This window comes from Carlito syrichta, unplaced genomic scaffold (assembly GCF_000164805.1).
Source record: "Carlito syrichta isolate Samal-C Ts95f unplaced genomic scaffold, Tarsius_syrichta-2.0.1 Scaffold305668, whole genome shotgun sequence".
Taxonomy (NCBI): Eukaryota; Metazoa; Chordata; class Mammalia; order Primates; family Tarsiidae; genus Carlito; species Carlito syrichta.
The window spans coordinates 149,284-175,907 of NW_007249764.1; the positions used below are offsets into that span (position 1 = coordinate 149,284).

Here is a 26,624-nt window from a genome sequence, read left to right on the forward strand (position 1 = left end):
TATATCACCTCTAATTACTGGCTTAGTTTTAAAAATTCAAAAATAAAAATAAACACATTTGTGTGTTCAGAGCTTATAAGAGCTACTCAAAGTGTTACACACAGGCTTTGAAGAAAATCCATTGTTTGTTCTTTTTTTAGTTTTGCTTTTTTGTGAGAGAAAGTCTGTGGATTTGTGCTTTGTATTCAGGTACATGTTTTATAGGAATTTTTGTAAAACAGTGATAAAAAGAATAGGGATGGCAGTAGATTAATAAATGTGTTCAAAGATACTGGACAACAGAGGAATTTTGTAGTGCCCTCAGATATCAAAAAAACGCTCCATCTCTATTACTCCTAGCTGTGTGGTGTTGAACAAGTTCCTAATCTCAGTTTTCTCATCTGTATAATGGACTTAATAATATCAACCTTATATGATTAATCAGCATTTAATAAGTTGACCATATTGTTGTTTAGAAAAAGACTTCTAAAATGTACAACATAAAGCTTATTCCATAATCTCTAAAGACACTGAAGTCTACGTAGATAGTATTTGAAATGCTAATCATGTTTTCACATTATACTTAACTGGGTTTTTTGTTTTGTTTTCGTCTCTCTTTCTTTCTCTCCCTCATCCCAACCCCCTCATAGAATTACATCTCAGGAAGCAGCACTTTTCCATTTATTTATTTATTTATTTATTTATTTGTTTTTGAGTTGGAGTCTCACTCTGTCGCCCAGACTGGAGTGCACCGCAGCCTCGACCTGCTGGGCTCCGGCGATCCTTCCGCCTCAGCCTTCCAAGTAGCCGGAATTACAGGCGCGCGCTACCACGCCCAGCTAATTTTTTGATTTATTGTAGAGATGAGGTCTCACCTGCCCAGGCGTGTCTTGAATCCACGGGCTCAGGCAATCCACTCACCTCAGCCTCCCAAAGGCGCAAGATTACAGGCTGAGCCACCGAGCCCGGCTGCACTTTTCCATTTAAATTGCTAAAATATATTGTCAACCATCTTTTGTCTAAATGATTTCAGTATGCTGCTTTTTTTTTTTGAAATATTGATTATATTTGGACTCCAGGAGTGCTTGTGCAGGTTTTTTTCATTGGTCTGTTGCATGATGGTGAGGTTTGGGCTTCTGCTGAGCACCACCTCAGGTGGTGAGTGTGGTAGCCGATGTGTGGTTTTTCAGCTCTTACTCCCCTTTCCTCCCTTCCCCTATCATAGTCCTCAGTGTCTGTTGTTCCCATCCTGGTGCCCATGTATCCCCAGTGTGTAGCTCCCATTTATGAGTGAGAACATTCAGTGTTGGGTTTCTGTTTCTGTGATAATGTACTTAAACTGATAGCCTCCAGCTGTATGCTTGCTGCTGAAAATGAGATGATTTTGTTCTTTTTTATAGCTGCATGGTATTCCATGGTATATATGTACATTTTGATTATTCAGTCTACCATTAATGGACACATAGGTTGGTTCTATGTTTTTGTTATTGTGCATAGTGCTGTGATAAACATCTGAGTGCCAGTGTCTTTTTGGTAGAACAATTTATGCTCCTTTATGTATATGTATATATACATACACATATATATATACATATATATATACATATATGTATGTGTACACACACACACACACACACACACACACACACATATATTTACACCCAGTAGTGGGATAACTAGACCGAAAGTTAAATCTATTTTTAATTCTTTGAGAAATCTCCAAATTGCTTTCCACAGGGATTGAACTAACTTACATTCCTACCAACAGTGCAAGAATGTTGCCTTTTCTCTTCAACCTTGCAACATCCATTGTTTTTTAACTTTTTAATAATAGCCATTCTGACTGGTATGAGATGATATCTCATTGTAGTTTGACTTACATCTCTCTGATGATTAGTGATGTTCAGCATTTTTCATGTTTGTTGGCTATTTGTATGTCTTCCTTTAAGAAATATCTGTTCATGCTCTAACTACTTTTTAGTGGGTTATTTTTTTTCCCTGTTATTATTTGAATTCCTTATAGATTCTGGATATTAGGACTTTGTCAGATTCATAATTTGAGAATATTTTCTCCCATTCTGTGGGTTGTCTCTTTACTTTGTTAATGGTTTCTTTTGCTCTCTCATGTTTAAGTCCTTGATCCATTTTGATATATACATATGAAGGTAGATAGAGATCTAGCATCATTTTTCGCATGTGGCTAGCTAGTTTTCCCAGCCCCGTTTGTTTACTAGGGTTTCCTTTCCTTAGTGTTTGTTTTGTGGGCCTTGTCAAAGATGAGTCATTTGTAGGTCAGCAGTTTTATTTCTGATTCTTTTTTCTGTTCCATTTGTTTGAGTGTCTGTTTTTGTACCAGTATCATGCTGTTTTGGTTACTGTAGCTTTGTAGTAAAGTTTGAAGTCTGACAGTATGATACTTCCAGCTTTATTCTTTTTGCTTAATATTGCTTTGGCTATTCTGTCTCTTTTTTGCTTCCATATGAATTTAAGTATTGTCTTTTCTACATTTATGAAAACTGATGCTGGTAGTTTGACAGAGATTGTGTTGACTCTGTTGATTGCTTTGGGTAGTATAGACATGTCAATAATATTGATTCTTCCATGAGCATAGGATATTTTTCCATTTGTTTGTATAGTCTTTGATTTCTTTCAGCAGTGTTTTATAATTCTCATTGTAGAAATCTTTCATCTCTGGTTATATTTCAAGGTATTTTATTTTATTGTGGCTATTGTGAGTGAAATTGTCAGTCTATTTGTTGTAGCTATATAAAAATGCTACTGATTTTTAGTGTTGATTTTGTATCATGAGACTTTTCTGAAGTCGTTAATTAGTGCTAGGAGATTTTTGGTAGAATCCTTTGTCTTTTCTAGGTATAGAACCATATCATCTGTGAAGATAGTTTAACTTCCTCTTTTCCTGTTTGAATACCTCTTATTTCTTCCTCTTACCTGATTGCCCTAGCTAGGACTTCCAGTACTATGTTAATCTTTAAAAATAATTGTTCTGTCATAGATTGAGTTTAATCTATTCTGATCCCTAGACATTCTCTAGAATTGCCTCTTGTTTGTCTTTTCTGTTTCCTTTGAGTACATTTTTCTCCCTGTACTTTGCTGCTGCCTTTCCACCCTCATGTCATTGCCATTCTCACACTTGCTGCAGCACTATTGTCACTGTTTCTGTCAGGCTGCCCCAGCCCGTGTTTTTCTGTACTCTGCCACAAGTTGTGTTTGTCTTGCAACTTTTTCATCTCATAATGCAAGTGAATTTTCGGGACAAGCTATAAATTAGCTCCTCGTTTTCCTGTGAGCTTTGTATGTACAACTCACAAAGCTGTTTTTGCTTGAACCATGGTAGCTGGACAGAGCAGTTTGTTTAAACTTGAAGTTAGGATTAGCTCAAATAATTACAAATGGCAAATGTTATGTTAAGCATGGTGTTAAGAAGCATGGGCGAGGCACAGTGGCTCATGCCAGTAATCCCAGCACTTTAGGAGACCAAGGTAGAAGGATCACTTTAGCCCCAGGAGTTTGAGACCAGCCTAAGCAGCGCAGCAAAACCTCATCTCTACAAAAATATCAGAAATATTATCTGGGCATAGTGGCATACACCTATAATCTCAGCCACTTGGGAAGCTGAAGCAGAAGGATCATCTGAGCCCAAGAGGTCAAAGCTGTGATTTGTGTCACTGCACACTAGCCTGGGCAAACAGAGTGAGGCCTCGACTCCAAAAAAAAAAAAAAAGCTGTGTGTCAGACATTGTGCGAGGCTCCAGGGACTGGGATTCCCTGCCCTTCTTTAACTCCTTGTCTGCTGGGAGCCAGATGAGCTCCCCAGCAGTAACACCAAGAAAAGCTAAGATCTAAAGATGTCTGATTTTGCCTTGGAGCAAAGGTCACACTTTTTTTTCAAAAGGAGTATTTATTAAATAATAGGTCTGTATTATTACAGTTTTAGAATATATTGTTAGGTAAAGTATAATACAATATATAACTAAAAATAAAATCCCTTAGCTATCAATATTTGGCTAAATCAAATGACATTAAATTCTGTTTAATTAGATCTTGATTCTTTTTTTAGTCCCCAGGAAAATTTGGTCTCTATCCCTTACTTACAGTTTTTGGAAAATGTTACAGTCCCAAGTACTCTGTGCTATACAGTTTCCTAATGAGCTGTTTTTAGCTCAAATATGAATGTAGCTAATGCCTTTGTTAAAATTTTGAGAACTGCTGGACTCTCCCTTTTATTCCTTAATCTTTCAGAATGGAAATCATGGTGGTATATCTTTCCTTTCAGAGTCTTGCTCTGATTTCTTCTCGGCTGTGAAATGCCTGTCTTTTTCAGGATACTACTCGCTTTCACTCTTCCCATCAGTATTCTTTTGCATTGAGTTATTCCTCCCTTCAACCTCTAGGAGCTCGATGCTTTTAACAGTCTTGTCTTTTTACTGGTAAAAAACTGGTTTTTATTTTTAAACAAATAGTTTTCCTCCTTTCAAATGCTTGAAAACACAGTCCCTCTGTATACTCTTGCTTGCCTGCCTCATGTTCCTCATTCTTCTAAGTAGTAATCTGATTTATATTCATGTCATCAGTTTACTGGTGTATTCAGGTTCTACTTTTAGTTCTTAGATCTGCTTGACTGATCAACAAATTGTGCTCTCTCAGATTTCCTTTGCTGTTGGCATTGAGTTCATCTTATCATCATTGTGTCTCTGTTTCTATGTTCTCTAGGGATTTGGTTGACTTAATAGTAGATGATCTGTTTTTAGACTTAATCATTCTGTTCTTTCGCTAAGGAATTTATTTTTGTAGGTATGACTGAATCAAGTAAAATTTCAAAATAAATGTTCTAAAAAGATAAGCAATTCCAAAAGCTAATCTTAGGTATATTTAAAGTATTTGAATTATTTAGAAAATTATATTACTCCTCTAGTTTTATAATCTTTATGTACGAAATGTAGAGTCACTGATTTGGTACAGTTATTGTTAAAACTTCAGAATGTTTCTGTTTATGAGCTGTAAATCTCATAGATACCTTAAAAGTGTTTTGGAGTGTTTAGCTTGTAGTTAATCATATATAGTATAAGTTAAGCAAGGTGTTAAGAAAGCCACTTTGTTGCTGCCGTTTTGTGTATCTTTATACAGACAATTCACTCTTTCTGGGGGTGGGGACTGAGTTGCAGGTTATGGTTTCTAAGACTGCCAACCTTGATAACATATGTGCTAGCCACTGCTTCTGAAGAGTGTCACACAGGTTGATTATCCCTAATTCTATCCAAAACTTTCTGAGTGCCAGTATGCTCAAAGGAAATGCCATTGGAGCATTTCAGATTTGGGACCAGATTAGGGATACTCATCAGTTATATATTTGCAAATATTCCAGGATCTTAAAAAATCTGAAATCCAAAACACTTTGGATAAGGGAGACTCAACCTGTAATATCAAGTGAGTATACATGAAAGCCTGTAAACCCAGAAACCTATGTAGATAATTGTTCCTGTTTGTGGTGACCACATAAAGCCTGTTTTACATTTGGAGAGTCTGTGCTTTTAGCTGTGAGTTAACTAAGCAAAATAAATAACTTTTTTCCTGCCTTACAAACTTATCAAAGCTAAGTTCACAAAGCTTGAAGGTCTTATTTATTCTTTGTGCCTCACATTATCAGTAACTTGACAAATTGAAGGTACTCTAACCTTCACTTAAAAACAAAACTGGACATTTTTAATTATCCTAAATGATTCGTAGCCTTTAGTCAAGGCCAATCTGTATTTAGGTGGATCAACAGCTGCTGATAAGGTTTAGGTATAGAAAAGACCTTTCTGCGATCATAACTTCTTTGTTTCCTTTCTGATAGAGACAGTGCACAATTTTACATCCTGAAAGAGCAACTGCACACTTAATTCGGTGACTTGATTAAAAGAGCAGGTCTTTTGGACATCTTGTTCTTCATGGCAAGATTTTTTTTTTTTAATCCCTGAAAAAGACATTGTGTTGGAAGCTGATTTAAAGCTGCGACAGTCTTCAGGAATGAGTAAATGGATAGGAGAACTTGGCACTGTACATTTAAGGGAATAAACAACTTGCTTGTTTGAAAGTGCTCTCGTTTCTGACTACCCTACAAGGTCTTTGTGTGTGTCATGTTCTATTGCATCATCAGAGTTTGGGCCAGTGAGATTTCCTCATCAAACTCAGAAAAAAGGAATATCTGCCATAAAATAGTCATCATAAACATTAACTTTAGTCTGAATTTCAACTTTTCCCCATTAAGTCTGTGGCTTTTAATTAAATCATATGTCTGTTATAGGATATATTTTCTTGCTTTTACATTGCTGGTTGCCTAAATAACAGTAGATCACTGACATTCCTTCAAGTAGCATAATAACATTATGACTAAGGAAATTTATGGGTAAAGAATTATTTTAATTGGAGTTGTATTAGGAATGTAAGGGTTCATTTGGTTTAGTGAAAGATATATATACTTAATTACTAAAATATTTGGTACAATTTTAAGTAGAAGAAATCTTTTACCCAATTGAAGTAATTGGACTTTAAGTTTTCATTGGTGCTGTCAGGTAGAAGTTATATGGTTAATATATTTATTTTAAAATAAATCTTTGCCTATATGAACAAGAAAACTGATATGAGAGTATCTAATAATAGTAGACATTGTTCCTAAAATAAATTTCATTACTATTCCTTAACTCTTTGTACTTTTGGGGGGGGCTGGAATCTGATCAGCAATAATAGCATTTCTTGAAGCAAATTATTATTTCAAGTTTTTTCTTTCCCCCCCCCCCAGATAATGGATTCATACCCGATTCACTTCTAGAAGATGTGATGAAGGCATTGGACCTTGTTTCAGATCCTGAATAGTAAGCTAAATAGAAAGTGTTATTTAGCCAACTCAAAAAGATTTCATTAGGTTTAAGGCACTTTGTACATTTTAGCCATTTTATTATCAAAATCTACATATTCAAAGCATAACAATTTATATAAAGATTTTGGAAGAAATCGAACTAGTTCAATTTATAGCAGAGACTTGACCTATTTTAAATGTTCTTTTCCCACCCTGCTTTAACGAAAAAAATGCAAAAAATATAGCTTTTTATCTTTAAACTTTGAATACAGTTTTTTCTCTTTGCAAGACTTTTCCATGTCTTAAAATGTTATATATGTCTATAGTAGCTTCAGTGAAAGTAATGATAGTTCTTCATAATGTAGATATTGCTAGATGCCGTACTTAAATAACCAATAGGCCTTTGACTTTCCCTCTTTAAAATGACCTGATACATTAAACATTTGTTTTTCTTTTCTCTATGTTGGGATACAGAAAACCTTAATAAGTTCTCCAGGTGATTTTAATGCAAAAAAACATTAAACGTTTCTAAATTATTAGCCTTTGACTTGAATGTCCCCTCTCAGGGTACATAAAAAGATTGCTGGTAATTATACAGGCCAAACATGCCAGTGCAGATTTTTCAAAAATGTTTGTTTCCTGAGGTTTTCCATTCAAATTGCATGAAAAGCAAATAAAGACTATAGACTGAAATATGCTCAATCAATTGAGAAGTGATATTCAGGAATCACAACTGCCTCCTTCCACGTCTTCATAGAGCGGTAGACTAGACAATAAATTACATATTATTGTGGGAGGAAGAAAAGGAGACTGCATTGTCTGCTCAAATAGAAAAATACCAGGCAGAAGACATCCAACAAATTACCATTGCACAACATGTGTCAATAAACCTGCAATGCATGCTGGTAACTGTTTCACATGTTAGAAAAATATGAGATATAAAATTTTGGTTGTTTTATCAAAACTAAGTTCCTCCATGTCCAAAATTTCATTATAAGCCAGATATCCATACAATAAAATAATTGGTTCCAGTGCTATACTATTTAATATGAGGTGATTTGTTTTTCACTATCTAGTTAAAAAGTGCAGTCGAGTTGCTGGTAGGTGAGCTGTGAGTTGTCTCCGAGTGCAAAGGGCTAATTAATTGATCTGAAACCTTTGCAAGTGTCTGCTGTATATTGCAGAATATAGTTTTTCAGTAATGCCTTAATATCTTGTCATTGTCTTCATTCTCACTGTTACGTTTTATGCATTATTACATCTACAACTTCTTTCATGGATTTGGATTCTTTAGTTATCATCCATGAGAAAATAACTCTCTTGTCAAGTGGATACGTGTATTGATCAAATATGGAAATAAAATCACCTAGGATCTATACTACTTTTTTTGGGGCATAACTTTTTTTCCTTCTGCAAGTTTTTTCTGACAATGAAAGCTTACAAAACAATGAAAAAATTCAGCAAAAGTAACAGGAAACATTGGCATACACAGTTTTTAGCATTTGGTCTCATTCTGTTTTTAAATGAGTTCAGGTATGCTTTCTTTGAAAGTATTCAGGACATACAAACATTTATAAGCTCATTACATTTGAATTAATATATCTCAGTCTTAACTGCATAGAGCTATGATTTTATTCATTCTCAATAGTTAGACATCGTTTTCAGCTTAAAGAGGAGAAACTCAAAGAGAATTGAACTGGTTCAATAAATGGTATATTTTTTCCAAACTGGCTTCCAAGTAGACCATCTTGTTGACACTGCTTTAATTTACAAAAGAGAATTGAACTCAAGTAATTTTGGTTACTGATGATTTTTAGACAGGGATGAGGAAAAAGAAAAAGTTAATTTTTTTTCAAATTCTTACAAAGCTATATATCATCTACCTAATTTTCCTTGTTTCATCAGGATGTATAGCATACTTTGAATTGTAAAGTTAGTGTAATTGATTCAGATTGTTTTTCTAGAAGTAACTGAAAAATTGGACTGGGTTATTAACTTTGTATTTTGGCCTAGTCACATTTATATTGTAGTATGTGATGGCCCTATCACAAACTAATAGTGTCATACTAAGGATTTACTAAATATATTAAATATAATGCAACCTTGCCTTCATTTATTTCATGTCATAGCCTCTTGGCCTTATTCAGAACCATTGAAATGTCACATCTTTTGTGTAGTACACTTAAAAGAGACATCCTGGCTATAGAATTAATTATGGCCATAGGACCACTCAGGCATCTCTAGAGCCAGTACTGCATGTCACTTAGCAGTATGGCCCAGAGTTTCCAGGAGACAAGGCTACCTCAGCACAGGTCCAGCTTTCATAAACCTTCAAACAAAGCTTGCTCTTACAAAAATAACTTAAATTCCTTTTATAAGGGAGCTGCTTGGTTACTGACCTAGACTGAATACAGGTATAAGAAACAGGGAGGGATGGATCTGCCAAACTCTGTGACAGTGTCTAGACTCATCTTTGATGCAAATCCCAAGGTAAGAAGTTGCCCCTGGGAATTTGGTTAACCAGAATCACCTGGAACCCCCAAACACAATACTTCGCATGTTGTGTATTTATATTATAGACTATGGGTATATTTAACTTAGCATTTATAGCTTGAGATAAAGAAAACTTTTCTGAAAAGACCATTTTCATTATTAAGACCCTTCCCAATGCAGTTTATTTTTCTCTGTCTTCATTCTAGTCACACATAACAACACCTATTCCCAGCTTAGGTACACTTACATAGTAAAGGCCATGCAAAGCCCTATTCACTTTAGCCTGCTGCTGGACCAACAAAGGATACTCCACTAACAGTCATTCACTATGGGTTAGTTCTTTGAGAATTATATTACCTCTTTAACCTTCAAGTTACATTGTCTTAAGAGTTTTAAGCCTCTATCTCATTTAGTTATTGAAAGTAAGGTTTTTAAGAGACATTTTTGATTATCTGATATACTACTGCTTTTTGACACTGTTTCCTTTTCTCTTTGGGGCTTGAAATAAACTTTTTTTAAAGTTAAATGCCTCATTTGATTGTTAAATTCAGCCATACCTATGAAGCAAAGAGCATGTGCCTTTGGGAAGCTACAAGCCTGTTTATAAGCCTTGGTTTTTAAATTACCTAATAAGGAACAATATTCCAAAGTCATCGTCATAATTTAAATTTTAAATAGTAACAGATTACTCTAGTTTAAAAATAACCAAGTGTTGGCAAATTAGATGTCATTCCTGTGTATTTGTCATTAGGGTTCTAAAAAGAGCAGCTCTTTGAATTTTTGGCAGTCGAATGTGTTATAGTACCCATAATTTAATATGAAAGAAGAAAAATAAGCTTTCTTTTTTTCCTTTGGTATCCACTGTTTTTCTTTCTTTCTCCCTATAGTATAAATCTCATGAAGAATAAATTAGATCCAGAAGGATTAGGAATCATATTATTGGGTCCATTTCTTCAAGAATTTTTTCCTGATCAGGTAACATAGTTGAGGAAATATATTTCTTGTTTTGTTCTATTGGGATAATCACCTGTGATTGTTTCAGCATTTTGTCTACTTCTTTAAAATGTTCTAACATGCAGATATGAAATGAGAAAACACTATTATGTAAAGACCTTCCCAGACAGAGAGGACAAATGGTATGTGTGTTTCAATATAGTAATGTAGTGCTTTGTGGGGGCAGGGGCACGGGGGGCAGAAGATCGTGCATACACCAGTCTATGCACATAATGATGAAGCAGATAAAATTCAAAAGTACATGGAAAAAAAGAGAGATTCTTTCTCCACTCCCACCTCCATTTTTCTTCTCTCAGGAAAGTATTGTTAATAGATTGGTATATATATGTTTAAAACTTAAAATACTGAAAAGAATGTGGAAGTGACTGTAGGGAGAAGGAGCTCCCACTAGCAAATCTAAGAACCAGGAGAATTTCACTTGAGTGGAAGAAAAGCCTTTATGTGGAGCTATGCTGTTTTATATTGAGGCATGTCTTCCATTTGGCTTTGATAAGTATTCCTATAGAATAGCATAGGAATCTGTGCTAGTCTCAGTACATTTAAATTATATCTGTGTCATTGGCATGCCAATTCTATATCCAACACCTGTCTTTTCTTCTTTGTTTCTTATCTAAGTAAAGGACTTTACCAGTAAATCGAATTATTTAGCTAGATAGTATCATGGTCATTTCATCAGATATCAATATGGTTTAAGCTGAAGTTAATAGTTTCAGTAGAAATGCCCATTTCAATTCATGCATTGACTCTTAGAAAAATTATTTAAAAGGACAGAGGAGAAATTTCAAGATGAAATTATTAAAATTCAGGATTAATGTTAATTTTATGTCTCAGATTTAAGTGATCTTTAACAGAGTAGACAGAGTGATTGGCAGCCAATTCTGGTTATTAAAAAAGAAAAAGTGGGCAAACCCCTTGGGTCCCCTCCTGCTCTGGGTGCTTTTCTGTCTTCTCAATAAATCCTACTTTCTCACCAAAAAAAAAAAAGAAAGAAAGAAAATGGTATTTCCTAAACCTATACTTATCTGTTGTGGTTTTTATGAGTAAAGTGAAGTAAAATTCAAAAAGTAACTGAAAATAATGCAGTATATGCTGTCATACTACTAAAACTTTGGTAAATGCTTCATGAAAAATTAGATATTATTTTCTGACTTTATTAGAAAGACTCTGGGGTGTGATCTTCCATTTGTTCACATTCCAACTACTCGGGTTTTCTTGAAAGTTTTTTTGGAATCTAGTATGTTTTAGATATCTTGATAAATATTTATTAAGTTGCAGCATTTTACTCATAAGCTTTGGAGCAATAATACTAATCTTACTCACAATTACTACATTTCAAGGCTGCTATGAGAAAATTTGATGCAAATTATTTATTAGTTATGAATATAATAAAAATAAATATTATATTTGTTTTTCATTTAACTTGGGGAAGATTTTGAAAAGTGTTTGGGAAGTATAAAAGTGATACAGTTACCAGCTCTTTTGGAAGCATATAGCTTACAGTGAGTTAATTATGTGATGCTACTTATAATTATTATAACAACATATTCGTTTAAAGAATTAATACTTTAATTATAGTATTCTTTGAGATAATAAAAGAGGGTTCTAGTCCTCTCCTCTTTGGCCTATAACAGACATTTCCACTTGGTTGTACTGTTTGTTCCCTCTGAGTTCACCTCTGAGTGCTTTCTTATTCCCTGCTGTTCTGATCACACTCTCCCCATAGATATAAGTGAGCCTTGTTTGTCTCATTGTGTCTGTATAGTTCATGCTTTTTTCTCAACCAAACATGTGATCCTGCTCTTGGTGACTTTTAGAGCAGTGGGTTCTCAGATTGTAGGCTCCATGAACGTGTTAGAAGTGGAAATTTTCAGCGTTCTCCCTAAACTCAGTGAATCAGAACCTTTGGGGCTGGGGCACAGCAGTCTGTTTTAACAAGGCCTGCAGGTGATTCCAGTGGAGGCCTGAGAACAGTGGCTTTACACTTAGTCCCATCCTATCAGAGCTGAGACTCTGTATCACAGATCTCTTCTGATCATGGCCCACATCACTTTCTCTGTAGCTACAAAATGCACAGTGACCCTGTCACTCATTTTGACCATTAGTCATATACTGCCTTGTGCCCAACAGATCAAATATAGTGGTAATTCACTAAATACTTATTTCATCAACTACAAATAAAGTTCCACAACTGGAGTCAGAAGGACAACCAGGAAAATGTTTTTATAATTTTGGTAATCTTTGCAAACACTTCAACTAGATGCCGTAGAAGAGCATCTCTTTGATGTGAGGTAGAGGCAGAAGCAGGGGGGGAAAGTGGGAACATTCATTAGCTTTTCAAGACAATTTGTTTAGAATAAGAGCAGCAGAAGCATCTCCCATTTAGTAAGTGTAGACCATACACCAAGTACTATGTGTCTCGTAATTTCAGTACTGTTTTTAACCCCATGTTGGTAATGGGGCAACTGAGGAGTAGAGAACTTAAAATTATTTAAGGTCATACAAGTAATAGTAAATGGCTGATTCAAGAGTCCAACACAGGTTTGTCTAACCCTAGAGTCTAAGCACTTTCCCACTGTTACTCTACCTTTTGTTGGTATTTCTGTATTTTATGCCAATTGTTAATTACTGGAAATAGAGAATATAAATTGCATTCAGTTATAAGAAAATGTTTCTTTAAGTTAGAATAGCTTAACTCTGACAATCAAGAGCCAAGTTATTTATTTAAGTAACTAATTGCATTGGCTCATGTATACATCTAAGAAGATGATCAATTATTGATTTTTCTATTTTGTGTAAGGCATTTTGAGTGGGATACAAAAAGTAAGAGCTTAGATTTTAGTTAGGAATACAAGACATGAAAAGTCAAATACAGCTCAAAAATTAAAGTCTTTCAAAGTGGCAATAGAAGAGATGTTACAAAGTAGTACTGTCTGAATTTCTCAGTTATTTAGAGGATTGTTTTAAAGGTTCCAAAGTAGTAAAGAACCCAACTGGTGTCTTCTGGGAAAACTTTACAGAAAAACTAAGATGTGATCCATGTCTGGAAAAATGAGAAAGGAGGAAGGAGAGTAGGACATTTTAGAAAGGAGTTAAAAAAAATCATGAATGTTCAAAGAGCCAACAAAAGGTCTTTTCACAGGAAAATGAGTCATATACTTGTCTAAAAACTTCAGAAAGGTGAGTAACTGGAGATAAGACTGAAAAGGTAGATTAAGTCCTGTGTTATTTCAGGATTCATGGTGGTAAGTCACAGGAAACCTGAACTGGCTTAAGTGAGGAGAAAATATATGAACAGGAGAAGTAGCTCAGACAAATTGAAGGTGGCGCTTGGAGCCTTAAAGTCTAGTGCAGGGGCCCTGAACACTACCAGGAGTCTCTCCACCTTCCATCTTCTCTCTCTAAAGTGGCTACGTTCTCTCAGCCCATCTTCTTCTAGGATCTGAAGCCACAGTTGCCAACAGCTCTCTTCCCTTTGTTCCAACTGGAAAAACTTCTAAGGAGAGACTCTGGCCCAGCTTGGGTCACATGCCCATCCCTGTATCCATCAGACATGGCCGGGAAGGTCGACCAAGGGGATAGGCACAGGCAGATTCGGCCATGGGACCTGAGGGGAAGTCACTGGGAACCAGGCACCTTCTGGGGCCAGAGCAGGAATGCAAGGTTAAGTGAGTTGAACTTGATCTTTAGTTAATTGAAAAGCAAAGTTAAGACAAGTGGGAATAACATGATTCATTTTTCTGTTTGTGACTTAGGGATATTCTTTCTTTACTGAATATTTTTATAATCTCTTTAAGCACTATATTTGTGTTTTAACTTCTCATAATACTCTCTTCACTAATCACACACTGACAATATTCAAATATATTATGGGATTTTTTTGGAATGGAACTCTTTACCTAATTCAATACTGTGAATCAAATTGGAATTATTGGTGTGTGTATGCTTATGGTCTGAGTAAAAGTGATACTACTGCTCTTACGTATTTATTGAGAGCAACAAGTTATTTATAAAGAGAAAAGGCAAAGGTTTTTTTGAAAATATTTGTTTTAGAAGCTTGTCCTTAAAAAAATGACAGTGATATATGTACATAGTTAAAGACGTAAAGTAAGCTAGTGCAGAAGAATGTATAATGGAAATCAATCTTCCCTACTTTCCAGTATCTTCTTTAGAGGCAACTATTTCAGCTTCAAGGCTTTCTGGTAGTTAACTCAATAAATCTAAGCTTTTTGTTTTACCAAATGATTCTCCAGTCAACAGATTGGGACTTAAGAAATTTGCATTTTACTGTCAATTGCTAATTAGAAATTGTCTGATATAAAGATATAATTTAAAGTTTTAATAGTATTTTATTTATAATAGGGCTCCAGTGGTCCAGAATCTTTTACTGTCTACCACTACAATGGATTGAAGCAATCAAATTATAATGAAAAGGTAGGATAATTCCATAGTAATTTGTCTTTAACTGGGTTGATGAAATAAATATATGTGTATAACCACGGTTGATTGCCAGTCAACTGCTACCTAAGGATTATTCCATGAGTCTCTTAAAACTGATCATCTTTCCATTTGACCAATATTTACTGGTGTACACTGCAGATCTGCATTGGACTTCAGAGCAATAGTTTCACCATGACAAAGTAACTACATCTGCATAAATATTGTTACCCTTGACTATGCAGTGTTTAAATCAACATTATAGTTCATCCAGTGAAGGTTGTTATTGATCCATTTAAATGAAGAAAGGGGTAACAGAGAGATTGATTGGTAAAAACACTTTAAAGGGTTAAAATAAATAACAATGGCTATGAGCTAACATTTATTGAGCATTTGCCAGGAATTTTGTTAAGTACTTTGTTTTATCCTAAGTTTCACACCACCTTATGAAGTAAGTATATTCTGTATATTCCCATTTTACAGAGGAGGAAACTGAAGCACAGAGAGGTAAGCAAATGGCCCCAGTCAAGCGCCAGGAGGTAGCAGAACTGGGGATGAAACTTAGGTAGTCAAGTTCAGAACCACGCTCTGAACACTGTGCTGCCTTCCTTTGTGCACCATTAACAAAAGCACCAGGTGATTCACTGCCAGGTGGACTCACCTGGTTTACAGCAAAAGTTTGGTTTCACCGATTCTCCCTTTTTGATTAAGTGTTCGCTTTGGGTACACATATGTTATGTTTGTTACGTCTGTGTTTATTCAAGTAACAGTCACAGCAGATATAGCTAATACTGGAAGGAATAATGCCTAATGTGTCTTTTTAATTTGATCTACCCATGCTGGTTTCATAGGTATCTAAATTGAGGATGACTACATAAAACAGATCATAATGTAAATTAAATACATAATTTTAGTTAGACCAAATTTATAAGGCTAAAACTTACTTTTTGTAACAGAATATAAATTAGACATTTTGTTAGCTCCAAAGATCTTTTCACTAGAATATAATTGAAATATATAGCAAAGAATATAAATTGTCAAAAAGAAAACTGGGATCCTATTTCCCAAAGTGTGGTAATGAGTGTTTAATCTATAGTTTGAAGTTTGTACAGCCATGTATTAGGAAGAAATTTATATAGTCACTATTCACCAACACAATCCCTGCAAGGTAGTTTAGTCAAATATTGTCCATATTTACAGATGAGGCATCTGAGACAGGGAGATTAAGTGACTCACCCAGGGTCACACAGCAAGTCATGGCAGAGCAGGGATTGGAACTGAGTTCCTGATTCCCAATCCTGTCCTTGGTCTGCTTGGCCACGCTACCTGTGTATAGTAAGTTTACAAATCATGCTTGTGGCAAGCGTCTGACAAACTAACAAAAAGATAAGAATAAAAGGTGAAATATTAACATGACAGTAGTATTTAACAGCTGTAAAGCAAATCATGTGTGTCATAGAGTCGCAGAAGTATAGCATATTGAAGTTATTCGGGAGCTAGAAATACAATAGGCCGCATAGTAAGGTACTGTTAAAAATAGCCAAGGTGCCGGGCTCGGTGGCTCAGCCCGTAATCCCGCGCCTTGGAAGGCTGAGGTGAGTGGATTGCCTGAGCCCGCGGGTTCGAGACCCACCTGGGCAACTTGGTGAGACCTCATCTCTACAATAAATAAAAAATTAGCCGGGCATTCTGGCGAATCAGAAGACTGAGGTGGAAGGATCACCGGAGCCCAGCAGATTGAGGCTGCGGTGGCCGGGAGCGGCCACTGCACTCCAGTCTGGGTGACAGAGTGAGACTCCAACTCAAAAAAAAAAAAAATAGCCAAGGAGAACAGACCAAAGGAGAACGCTGGAGAGTGGGATGGAGTCTGAGGATCTGGCAGCAAAGACTAGTTGAAGCCACTGGAGTACATCACAGGATCTTACCAAGCATTTCTGCTCTAATGCTGTGAGCATGCAAAGTTCTTTGTAAAAAATAGAGCCTGTTGTATTTGTTAAGTGCAGTAACTTGAGTTATATTTCTTGTAGTATAACTTCAGAAAAGGCCATTTTGCTTTGGGGAATTGAAAAGCAGGAGTTATAGTTAATAATATATTCATTTAATCAACACTAGATACTAGTATATTAACCAAAATAAATATGAAAAAATATGTATTTCACATTAAGGTATATCTTTAGAGTGTCCTGAAAAATGAGTAGGTTTATGAAACCAAATGATATCTAGTAATACAACATTCAATTTTTATATTTAATGTGTTTTTAAGGGAGCTGCCATTTAAGCCTATTAAAGTTGTTACTTTTGGCTCCTTGGTCAAATAACTGTTGACATTTATTTTGTAAGACCATAATTACCATCCTTGTATCAGCCAGTTAATGTGTAGGAATAATTATACATACTTTTTAAGAAGGCATTCTATATCTGTTCCTTTTAAATTATACATAGTTGAAATTTATCTTGTTACAAAAGAAATTAATGATTGAGGAGTGCTTTAATGTCCACAGTGAGCCATGGTAGTGAGTTAGGATTTTTGTTGGTGTGTTATGTTTAAAATACTTTTAAAACTTTTTCATTGTAAGAAATTAGAATAAAATTTTTCCTGGTATCCACCTGCCAGTTTATGGTTTATGTGCTCATTGCCACTGCATTTAAAGTACCTGGTTAGTTTTGGTCTGTCAACTCTTTCTACTATTTGCTTTCTATTTCTATCCTGACATCCTTTTTAACTTTTCCTCCATGACTTTTCATACTTTACAAAGTGTACCCATGAACTGCATTTCAGAAGTATTTAATACCATAATAGCAAATTCCGTTGACAAGCATGAAAACTGTTTTCATCTCTGGAATTCAGTACTGTAATTAAAAGAAGGTAAAATCCTCCTCAGAATATACAGCTATATTTCTAATAGCTTTCCATTTCATGGGGCAGTGAGTGTCCAAGTGCCTCAATATTAATGCAGTAGGATCTATCACATATAACCACAATAATTTAAAATTTCTTTCATGATATATATCATTTGAAAAATGATCTTTTACAGTAAGTCCCCAATATATGAACCTTCAAGTTGCGAACTTTCAATGATACAAGCATGCGTTTGCATCTCCAATCATATGTTAGTTCACATATCTGGCATACATTTTCACTTGCATGCATCCTCTACAAGTGGCTGTGTTTTTGTGTAATTTATAGTACTGTAAAGTACAGTAGTACAATATCTTTATTCAAGCCCAGGATGTCTGGAAGCAAACGTAAAAGCAGTGGCAATGTGGCTGGTACTGTCTAGCCAGATGTGTTAGTTGGGTACCTACGCTAACTTTGTTAAACTTATGAACAAATTGGGCTTATGAATGCACTCTCAAAACAGAACTCGTTTGTATGTAGGGGACTTACTGTATTAGAAACAGTCTATGTAAGTTTTACGAATCATACTGTTTTAAAATCATGATCTTGAACTTTAAAAATCACCTGATCAGCTGGCAATAAAATTTGTATCACCATCTCATTTATAAATTTATTTCAGTATCAGCTGAAATATCAATATCAATATCAGTAAGCAGCTATTCTTGTGTATAACTTCTATCAAAATGTAAAGTTCTGCATGAAATAGTATGTAATACCTTATTTGCTAGCCTATAAAAACTGTTTGCATCCTATATAAGAATTTGCTAAGAATATCAATTGACCTTGGTGGCTTTGTCATGTTCAACAGGTCATGTATGTAGAAGGGACTGCAGTTGTTATGGGTTTTGAAGATCCCATGCTGCAGACAGATGACACTCCTATTAAACGCTGTCTCCAAACCAAATGGCCATACATCGAACTACTCTGGACCACAGACCGCTCTCCTTCACTAAACTAATTTGCCTAAATATTTATAAGGAAGATCGTAATAACAGATGTTGAAAGAGGGATTCAAGACTGGCAATTGGCTAAATAAGCTTAACACTAGCATCATTGATTAACTGTAAATAACAGAAACACATTTTCAGTGTTTAAGATACATTAAATTATTCTAAAGTTTTATGTTAAAGATTATCCTGTTTTAACCCTTTGTGTGAAATTTACTAGCAAAATTAAGCTTTCAAAGTTCATCACTTTTGCAGTCAAGTAATTGGTGATTTACTTATCAAGTTACAGACCTAATACTATAGAATTTGTATATTGAGTATCAAAGTTATTTATAAACTTCTACTTAGGGGTTTAATTTTATTCAGGCATATTTTGCTGTTTGAATGATTCTGACCTGTAACGTATCAACCTCCACATTGAAATTCAGAAGAGTTAATTTTTGTTATTTCTTTTCTGAAATTTGTTTTTTGTTAGAAATATTGATAAATAACAAATTGTCAGCCCAGATCCTTTGAGAATTGACTTAACTCTGGCATGTTTACAACAGTAGAAGCTCTAAGAGAACATTACCATTTATTTCACAGGCATATAGGGAATGTATTTTATAAAATGATAGAAAAGAGAATCTGATAGTCTTAACACTGTTAACTTTTACTGTATTGCCAAATACACTTTTCCAAATTTGTCCTAACAGCCCTGTAAGCCAGCTTTCTTTTATATTTATAAATGTGATAAATGCATGAGAGCATCTGTTATTACATTAGTATATTGAATTATTTATTATGATCCTAGTTCATGGCCTAAATAAACACTTTTTTCTTTAACTGTACCCTTGCATTTTTTATATTAGTGGGTCAAAATAAGTACTACTTGTAAATGTTTCTCTCCAGCAGCCCTGAGAACACAGTATACAACAAAGCCCAATCGACTCACACAGGACCTTGAATAAGGGACCAGAGCCTGTGCTTATAAAGAGCTCTGCCGACTTGCTCAGCCAGCCAGCCAGAAGCATGGAGAACCTAGGTGGCTGCTGTCTAGACGAGTGAGCCTCGTCCCATTGACTTTAGAGAGAGAGATGCTTTATTCCGATAGGTTTGTTGCCCAGCAAGTGTTTGTTTTTTGTTTTTTTGACAGAGTCTCACTCTGTCACCCAGACTGGAGTGCAGTGGCACGCTCCTGGTCACCGCAGCCTCGACCTGCTGGGCTCCGGCGATCCTTCTGCTTCGGCCTTCCGAGTAGCCGGAATTACAGGCGTGTGCTACCACACCCCGCTTGCCCAGCAATTTGAAATCAGAACATCCAGAAATTTTTTCTTGCCTTCACTTGTGAAGTAGTCAATTGTTTAGTATCCCCTTATACATTTCAGAACTGAATGCTGCCTTCAGCTTTGTATTTCCTTTGTGAATCTCTGAGACTTTATTCATATACAACTATAATACAATAATTAAGTAGATTATAAGATAGAAAAAAGTGGCATGAGATTTTATATGTAACTTCTAGTAACATCCTGTTCAGGAGTATGATACTAATGACTAGAATTACAGCTGTAAAATGTCAGTGTTTTCGTTCTAATCTTGGCTACTTCCAAATATATATAAAATACATTATGCTAGAACTAATTTCTCAAATTCCAGTTTCATAATCCCAAAATCTATGTGAAACTCACTTCATAATCCTAGATTCCATAATGATGATGAAAAAGCATAGATTTTCTCATACACATTGAGACTACAAAATAGAACAGTCTTCTTACTGTTGCTACATAAAAATCTGTCCTAAAACTTCACGGTGTAAAACAATCATATTACATTCACATATATGTCACTCAGGAGTCCAGATAGGGCACACTGGGATGAATGGCTTTCTGCTTCCCATCCTGAACTCTCAGTGGCAAGATTTAGCGCCCGGGGGCTAGATCATCTGGAGGTGTCTTTGCTCACATCATAGACATGACTGGGCCCTTAGCTTGATACCATTGACAGATGCAGAACACTACATCAGATAACCATGGGCACACTTTCTTACCACATGCACGTGGGCCACTGACCAAAATAGATTATACACTGCAATTAAAGCAAGTCAAGGAAATCCCAAAAGAATAGAAATTAAGTAGCACGCTTCCAAATAACCCAGAGGTCAAAGAGAAATTGCAGTGGGAATTAGAACTTATTTTTTACAATGATAATGAAAATAAGTCATGGCAAAAATTTGGGGATATAATTAAAGCAGTACTTAGAAGGAAATGTACAGCTTTGAAAAATACTGTATATTAGAAAAGTAGAAAGTTTAGAAAGTGGAAATCTAAACTTTCATCCCAAAACAACAATCCCAAAATAAAGGGAAGTAAATAATAACAGAGCAGTATTCACATGCAAAAAAATGCATTTGGACCCCTATCTCACACCATTTGTAAAAATTAAAATAATTGTAAGAACTAACACTAAAACTTCTAGAAGAAAACATAAGAATAATTTTCATGACCTTGGGTTAGGCAACAGTTTATTAGAATACAAAAACACAAATGACAAAATAAATTGGACTTCATCAAAATTTAAAACTTGCGAGTGTCAGAGCACACCATCAAAGTGAAACGACAAACCATAGAATGGGAAAAATATTTGCAAATCATTTCTCAAAAGAATTTGTATACAATATAAAGAATTCACAACAACAATAAAAACTGAAAAATTATTTAGAGAGAGATTTCACCAGAGATGATAAACACATGGAAAAATGCTCAACATAATTGGTCCTTAGGGAAATACAAATCAAACCATGATACACCACTTCATAGTTATTAGGATGGCTAAAATTAAAAAGACAACAGCAAGTGTTGATGAAGATAGGGAGAAATTGGAACCCTCACAATTACATCTGTGGAGATGTAAAATGGTGAAGCCACTTTAGAAAACAGTCTTTACTTCCTCAAAAAGTTAAATACAGAGGTAGCATATGACCCAGTAATCCCAACTCCTTGTATATTACCAAGAGAAATGATGAAAATATTTGCACACAAAACTCATGTGAATGGACATAGCAGCATTGTACATAAAGTCAAAAAGTGGAAACCTATGTGTTCATCAACGGATGGATGGAAAGCCAAATGTAGAACAGATAATCTCTGGTTTAGAATTGTCTAGCTTTCAATTTTGACTTTACAGTAGGCTTGTTGAGGTATTAAATGCCTTTTCAATTTGATGACTTATTTAAAATTTCTGATGAGTTTTTCAGGGTGTAACCCCATCAAAGAATGAATTACACATTATAAGAGACCCTTGAAAGCAGTACGCTAAGAAGAGTCACAAAAGACATGCATAATTCCATTTATATGAAATGTCCAGACTAGGCAAACAGTGAGTAAGCAGTCACCAGGGGTTGGGATGAGGATGGAGTAAGATACTGGTATTGGGGAATGACTGCTGATGTGTATGGAGTTTCTTTTTAGGGTGATGCAATGCTCTAAACTGTGTGATGGTTGCTGTACAATTCTGAATGTACTAAAAGTCACTGAACTGAGAATAAAGGAGAAGCCAAGGAAACAAAGCAGATAGATGAGGGACCCTTCCCAAGAAAAGACGGAATTTATTAAAAAGTGTATTTATTCTAACATGTTTAAACTTCAGTCACCTTCAAAGTACTCTTCATTTGATGAAATATACCTATCAAAATGCTTTTTCCACTCCTCAAAACAGTTTTTGAACTCATCGATTTGGATGCCTTTGAGCGCTGCTGTCGTTTATTGTTTCACCTCTTCCACATTGACAAAATGTTTCTCTTTGAGGACTTTCTTCTTCTGAGGAAATAAAAAGTTCAAGGCAAGATCAGGTGAATAGGGAGGGTGGGGCACAGGGGTCATGGTCATGTTGTTTTTGGTCAAAAACTGGTGGTGAACATTCATCATGATGTGGGTAAATGTACTCATAAATCACCCATCATGAAATGGGCAAACATGTTGAAAGAATCACCAAAAAACATTCATTGTAGCTATACGCAGCCTCTCACAACAACGTTAGCTGATACACTGATGCCAGTGGGTTCCTAGAACACTTACCTAGTGGGGAAAGCCAGTACTACAAGGGGCCCACCCTCCAAAAAATAATTCCAGTTTTTTGGGGGTTGCCCCTCAAATAACATCTGTAGATAGTATACAAAAAGAATCTATACAAATATTTAGAATTCATAAGTGAATTCATCCAATTGCTGGATGTAAGTTCAGTATACAAATAAGATTATATTTTTATAGGCACGAAATAGAAAATTTTTAAAAATCATTTTCAGTAGCACCAATAGCCACCAAAGACCTAGGAATACATACAATAAGCAATGTGCAAAGTTCTACATGGAAAACTAGAAAGCACTGCTAAAAGACAAAGCAATAAATTAGTGGAGGAATATACCATGTTCATAGATTTGAAGATTCAATATTGTGAAGGTCAGTTCTTTCCAAACTGAGATGTAAATTCAATGAATTCCTAATCCAAGTCATGTTTTTTATTTGTGAAGATGATCTGATTTCTTCAATTTATGAAAATGAAAGAGACTGAAAGTAGCCAAGATACTTAAAGGGGAAAAACAAATTTGAAGGATTTAATGTGTCAGATTTTAACTTTTTGTATTAAGCTTCAGTAATTAAATGTGGTTTGGGTACAAAGACAGGTAAATCAATGGAGCAAAATGGTTCAGGAGCAGACTCACAAACACCTGATTGTCAACAAGGCCCAACTAAAGTTAAATAGGAAAAGGATGGGCTTGTCAATAACTAGTGTTAGTATTTGTTTGAAAATAATGGTTCTTAAATCTACTTCATTTTATACACAGAAATTAACGTGAAATGGATAATAATATGAAAAGTAAAATTATAAGTTCTAGAAGTGACCATAGAATAATATTTTGTGATTTTGCATTTAATATTTCTTAAAAAGTAAACAGAAAAAATGTTGTAAAAGGTTGATAGACCAGGTGTAGTGGCTCACACCTGTAATCCCAACACTTTGGGAGGCCAAGGCGGGAGGACAGCTTGAGCCAAGGAGTTCAAGACCAGCCTGGGCAACATCTGGTCTCTACAAAAAAAATCAAAAAATTAGGCAGACCTGTAGTCCCAGCTATTCAGAAGGCTGAGGAGGGAGGATCACCAGTGCCTGGAGGTTGAGACTGGTGAGCTGTGCTCATGCCACTGCACTCCGACCTGGGTGACAGAATGAGACCCCAACTCAAAAAAAAAAAAAAAGTTGATAAATTGGACCTTATTAAGAATTTATATTCATTAAAAGACAACATTAAGAGCGTAGAGAGGCAATATGAGACCAGAAAATGATATCTTCATTTTATATGTATATGAGACAAAGAACAAATATCTAGAATATATAAAGAACTCCTACCAATAAAAAACAAAAAACAAAAAACAAAAACCCAGATTTTAAAATGGGCAAAAGACTTGAATTGGCATGTCACAAAAGAGGAGATCCATATGATCTATAAGCATTGAGATGGTACTTAACTTCATTAGCCATCAAGAAAATGCAAATTAAAACTACAATGAGTTATTTGTCACACTTTCAACCAAATCAGCTAAAATTAAAAGGACCAATCATACAAAGTGTTGGGGACACTGGAAAAACTCATATATAGCTGTTGGGAGCTTAACTTGATGTAATACTCTGGGCAAAGCAATTTAGCCATATTGCCTGAAACTGAATATATCTATACCCCATGCTTCAGCAGCTCCATTACTAAGTTTATAATCAACAGAAATGACTATGTTCACCAAGTCATGTACACACATGTTCAGAGCCATTTTCTTCATAATAAACCCAAACCGGGAACAATAAATGTCCATAGACATATCCTGAGGTAGATGAATTGTTATGTTGTTATGTACTCATACAGTGGACAACTACGTAGTAATGAGAATTAATGGATCTGATGCAAACAACACATGGAAGAATTTCACAGATGTAATTTTAAGCCAAAAAAAAAGCCTGATACAAAAATGTATGTGTGTGAGTTTAATGATGAAAGTCAAGAATTGGCAACACCGATCTATGACAATGGAAATCAAAGCAGTGGTTACCATATCAGGTAGTATTAACTGAGTATACACACCCGAGTATACACATGGTGCAAAGCCCTAGCATGCCACACTAAAGATTTAGGCAATTTTCTGTATAAATTATTGCTAGTGTAAAAAAATCTTGCAACCTTACAAGGAGTGGTGGCATGTGTTAGGCCTCAAGAGGGACCTGGAAATTGCACTTGACACTGAGTTCTTCCCATTATGTTTTCATGGGCTACAGTAAATTCCAATATATTGGTGGGTCCCTGCTACAACCAATTTAACTTTCTCACTTTCTAGTGTAAATATCCACAGTTTCGCAGATATTTCACTTTTTGTACATCAATGGAAATTTATCAACTTTTGTTCCTCAAACATGAAAGATTTTCCTCTAAGTATTAATTTAATAACCTTTATTAAGCAACTTTTATGGATCAGGTTCTGCTCTAAGTACCTGCTATACATCAGTAAATAAAAAATTAGCTATCCATGGTTGGCATACACCTGTAGTCCCAGCTACTTGGAAGGCTAAAACAGGAGGATCGCTTGAGCCCAGGAGTTGGAGGCTACAGTGAGCTGTGTTCATGCCACTTCACTCCAGCCTGGGCAAAAGCGAAAGGCCCTGTTTCTAACGTTTTGGAGTCTTAAAAAAAATTTAAGTAAATAAATAAGAAGTCCTGTCATTTAGATCTTATATTCCATTTGGAAGAGGAAATAAATAATAAACACAATAAGTAAATTACATAAGATGTTCTGTGATAAATTCAATGGAAAGAAATTGAACAGAATGAGAGAGATTAGGTGTGGGAGTATAAGCATTGAGGGAAATGGAGCAGAAAGGGGATTACACATTGAGGGTGGGAATTGTACATGACTTTCTCTAAGAGGTAGAAAGTTTCAAGGTTCATTAATTCAGTACTTCAACAATGTCACCGAGCTGCCAGTGTCTTTCCACATTTAATCTTAGCCTCATCATGTTTGGCTTATATTCAGGTGAGCTCTTATCCTAGTTGCCAGATGCCTGCCATGGTTCCAGGCAACACATCCAGCTGTGACAACCTCCAGCAGAGAGAGAGAGAGCATCCGTCTTTTCCTATATGTCTCTTTTGAGGGAAAGGAAGCCTCCTGGTTGATTTCATTTTGCATTGGCCAGAGTTGGCAACATGCCCAAACCTAAACCAATCACAGTCAAAAATAGAGTCTTGAGAGCCGTTTATACTAATCAGGGTTTACACTAAACTGCCACTGAGGTCACAATTGCTGAGGAATGGATACCCGAAGCAAACAGGATTCTGTTAGCAAGAAAGAGAGAGGAAATGGATTTAGAGACTAGACTCCCCCAAACAAAGGCGTTTTCCTTGGAGCTTGATGTGTGAAATGGCCTCAGGGACATTCTTTTCTCAAGATATATTGATGGCTTTCAAAGTACACATTCATGCCTAGTGGTACAGAGTTTCTATAAGGGAGTGATGAAAAATTTTGGAAGAAGTGCTAATGACTACACAATATTGTAGATGGAATGTATGCCACTGGCTTGTACACATCAAGTGGTTCAAATACCAACTTTGATGTTATTTATATTTCATCAAAATAAAAAATTCATGTGAAAATGTAAAAGAGCTGTGGTAGTAAGGGGTGATTTGTAGGAGACAACAACTTGAAGTGTCCCCTTACACAATCACTGAGAGCAGGTTTTGTCAAAAAGACATATGAGGGGAAGGAAACATAAATTTATGGGGAAAGGAGGTCAAAGAAATAGAGAAACACAAACAGCAAAAACAAATGGCAAAAAAAAAGGGAATAATTAGGGGGGAAATCACACTGTAATAAAATTCAGTACTAGCTCCAACAGTTTGTCAAATATTCCTTTCTCAAAGTCTTTTACACAATTATAGATACTATTTTTTACAATGCATGAACAAATTTCAACCTGAAAGATTGATCCTGAG

General features: G+C 35.5%; 1 protein-coding gene across 6 annotated transcripts in view; it reads left to right on the plus strand.

Annotated features, from left to right (window-relative positions):
• MINDY3 (MINDY lysine 48 deubiquitinase 3) overlaps positions 1–19,452 on the plus strand; it is an 86,341-nt gene extending 66,889 nt beyond the window's left edge. For all 6 annotated transcript variants that reach the window (XM_008062205.1, XM_008062206.1, XM_021714552.1 and 3 more), the window contains 4 exons: positions 6,779–6,851; positions 10,216–10,303; positions 14,702–14,773; positions 18,484–19,452. In XM_008062205.1, coding sequence (XP_008060396.1) covers positions 6,779–6,851; positions 10,216–10,303; positions 14,702–14,773; positions 18,484–18,633 — 383 coding nt within the window. In that variant the 3' untranslated portion in view covers positions 18,634–19,452. The remainder of the gene's footprint in view (positions 1–6,778; positions 6,852–10,215; positions 10,304–14,701; positions 14,774–18,483) is intronic.
• The last annotated feature ends 7,172 nt before the right edge of the window (positions 19,453–26,624 follow it).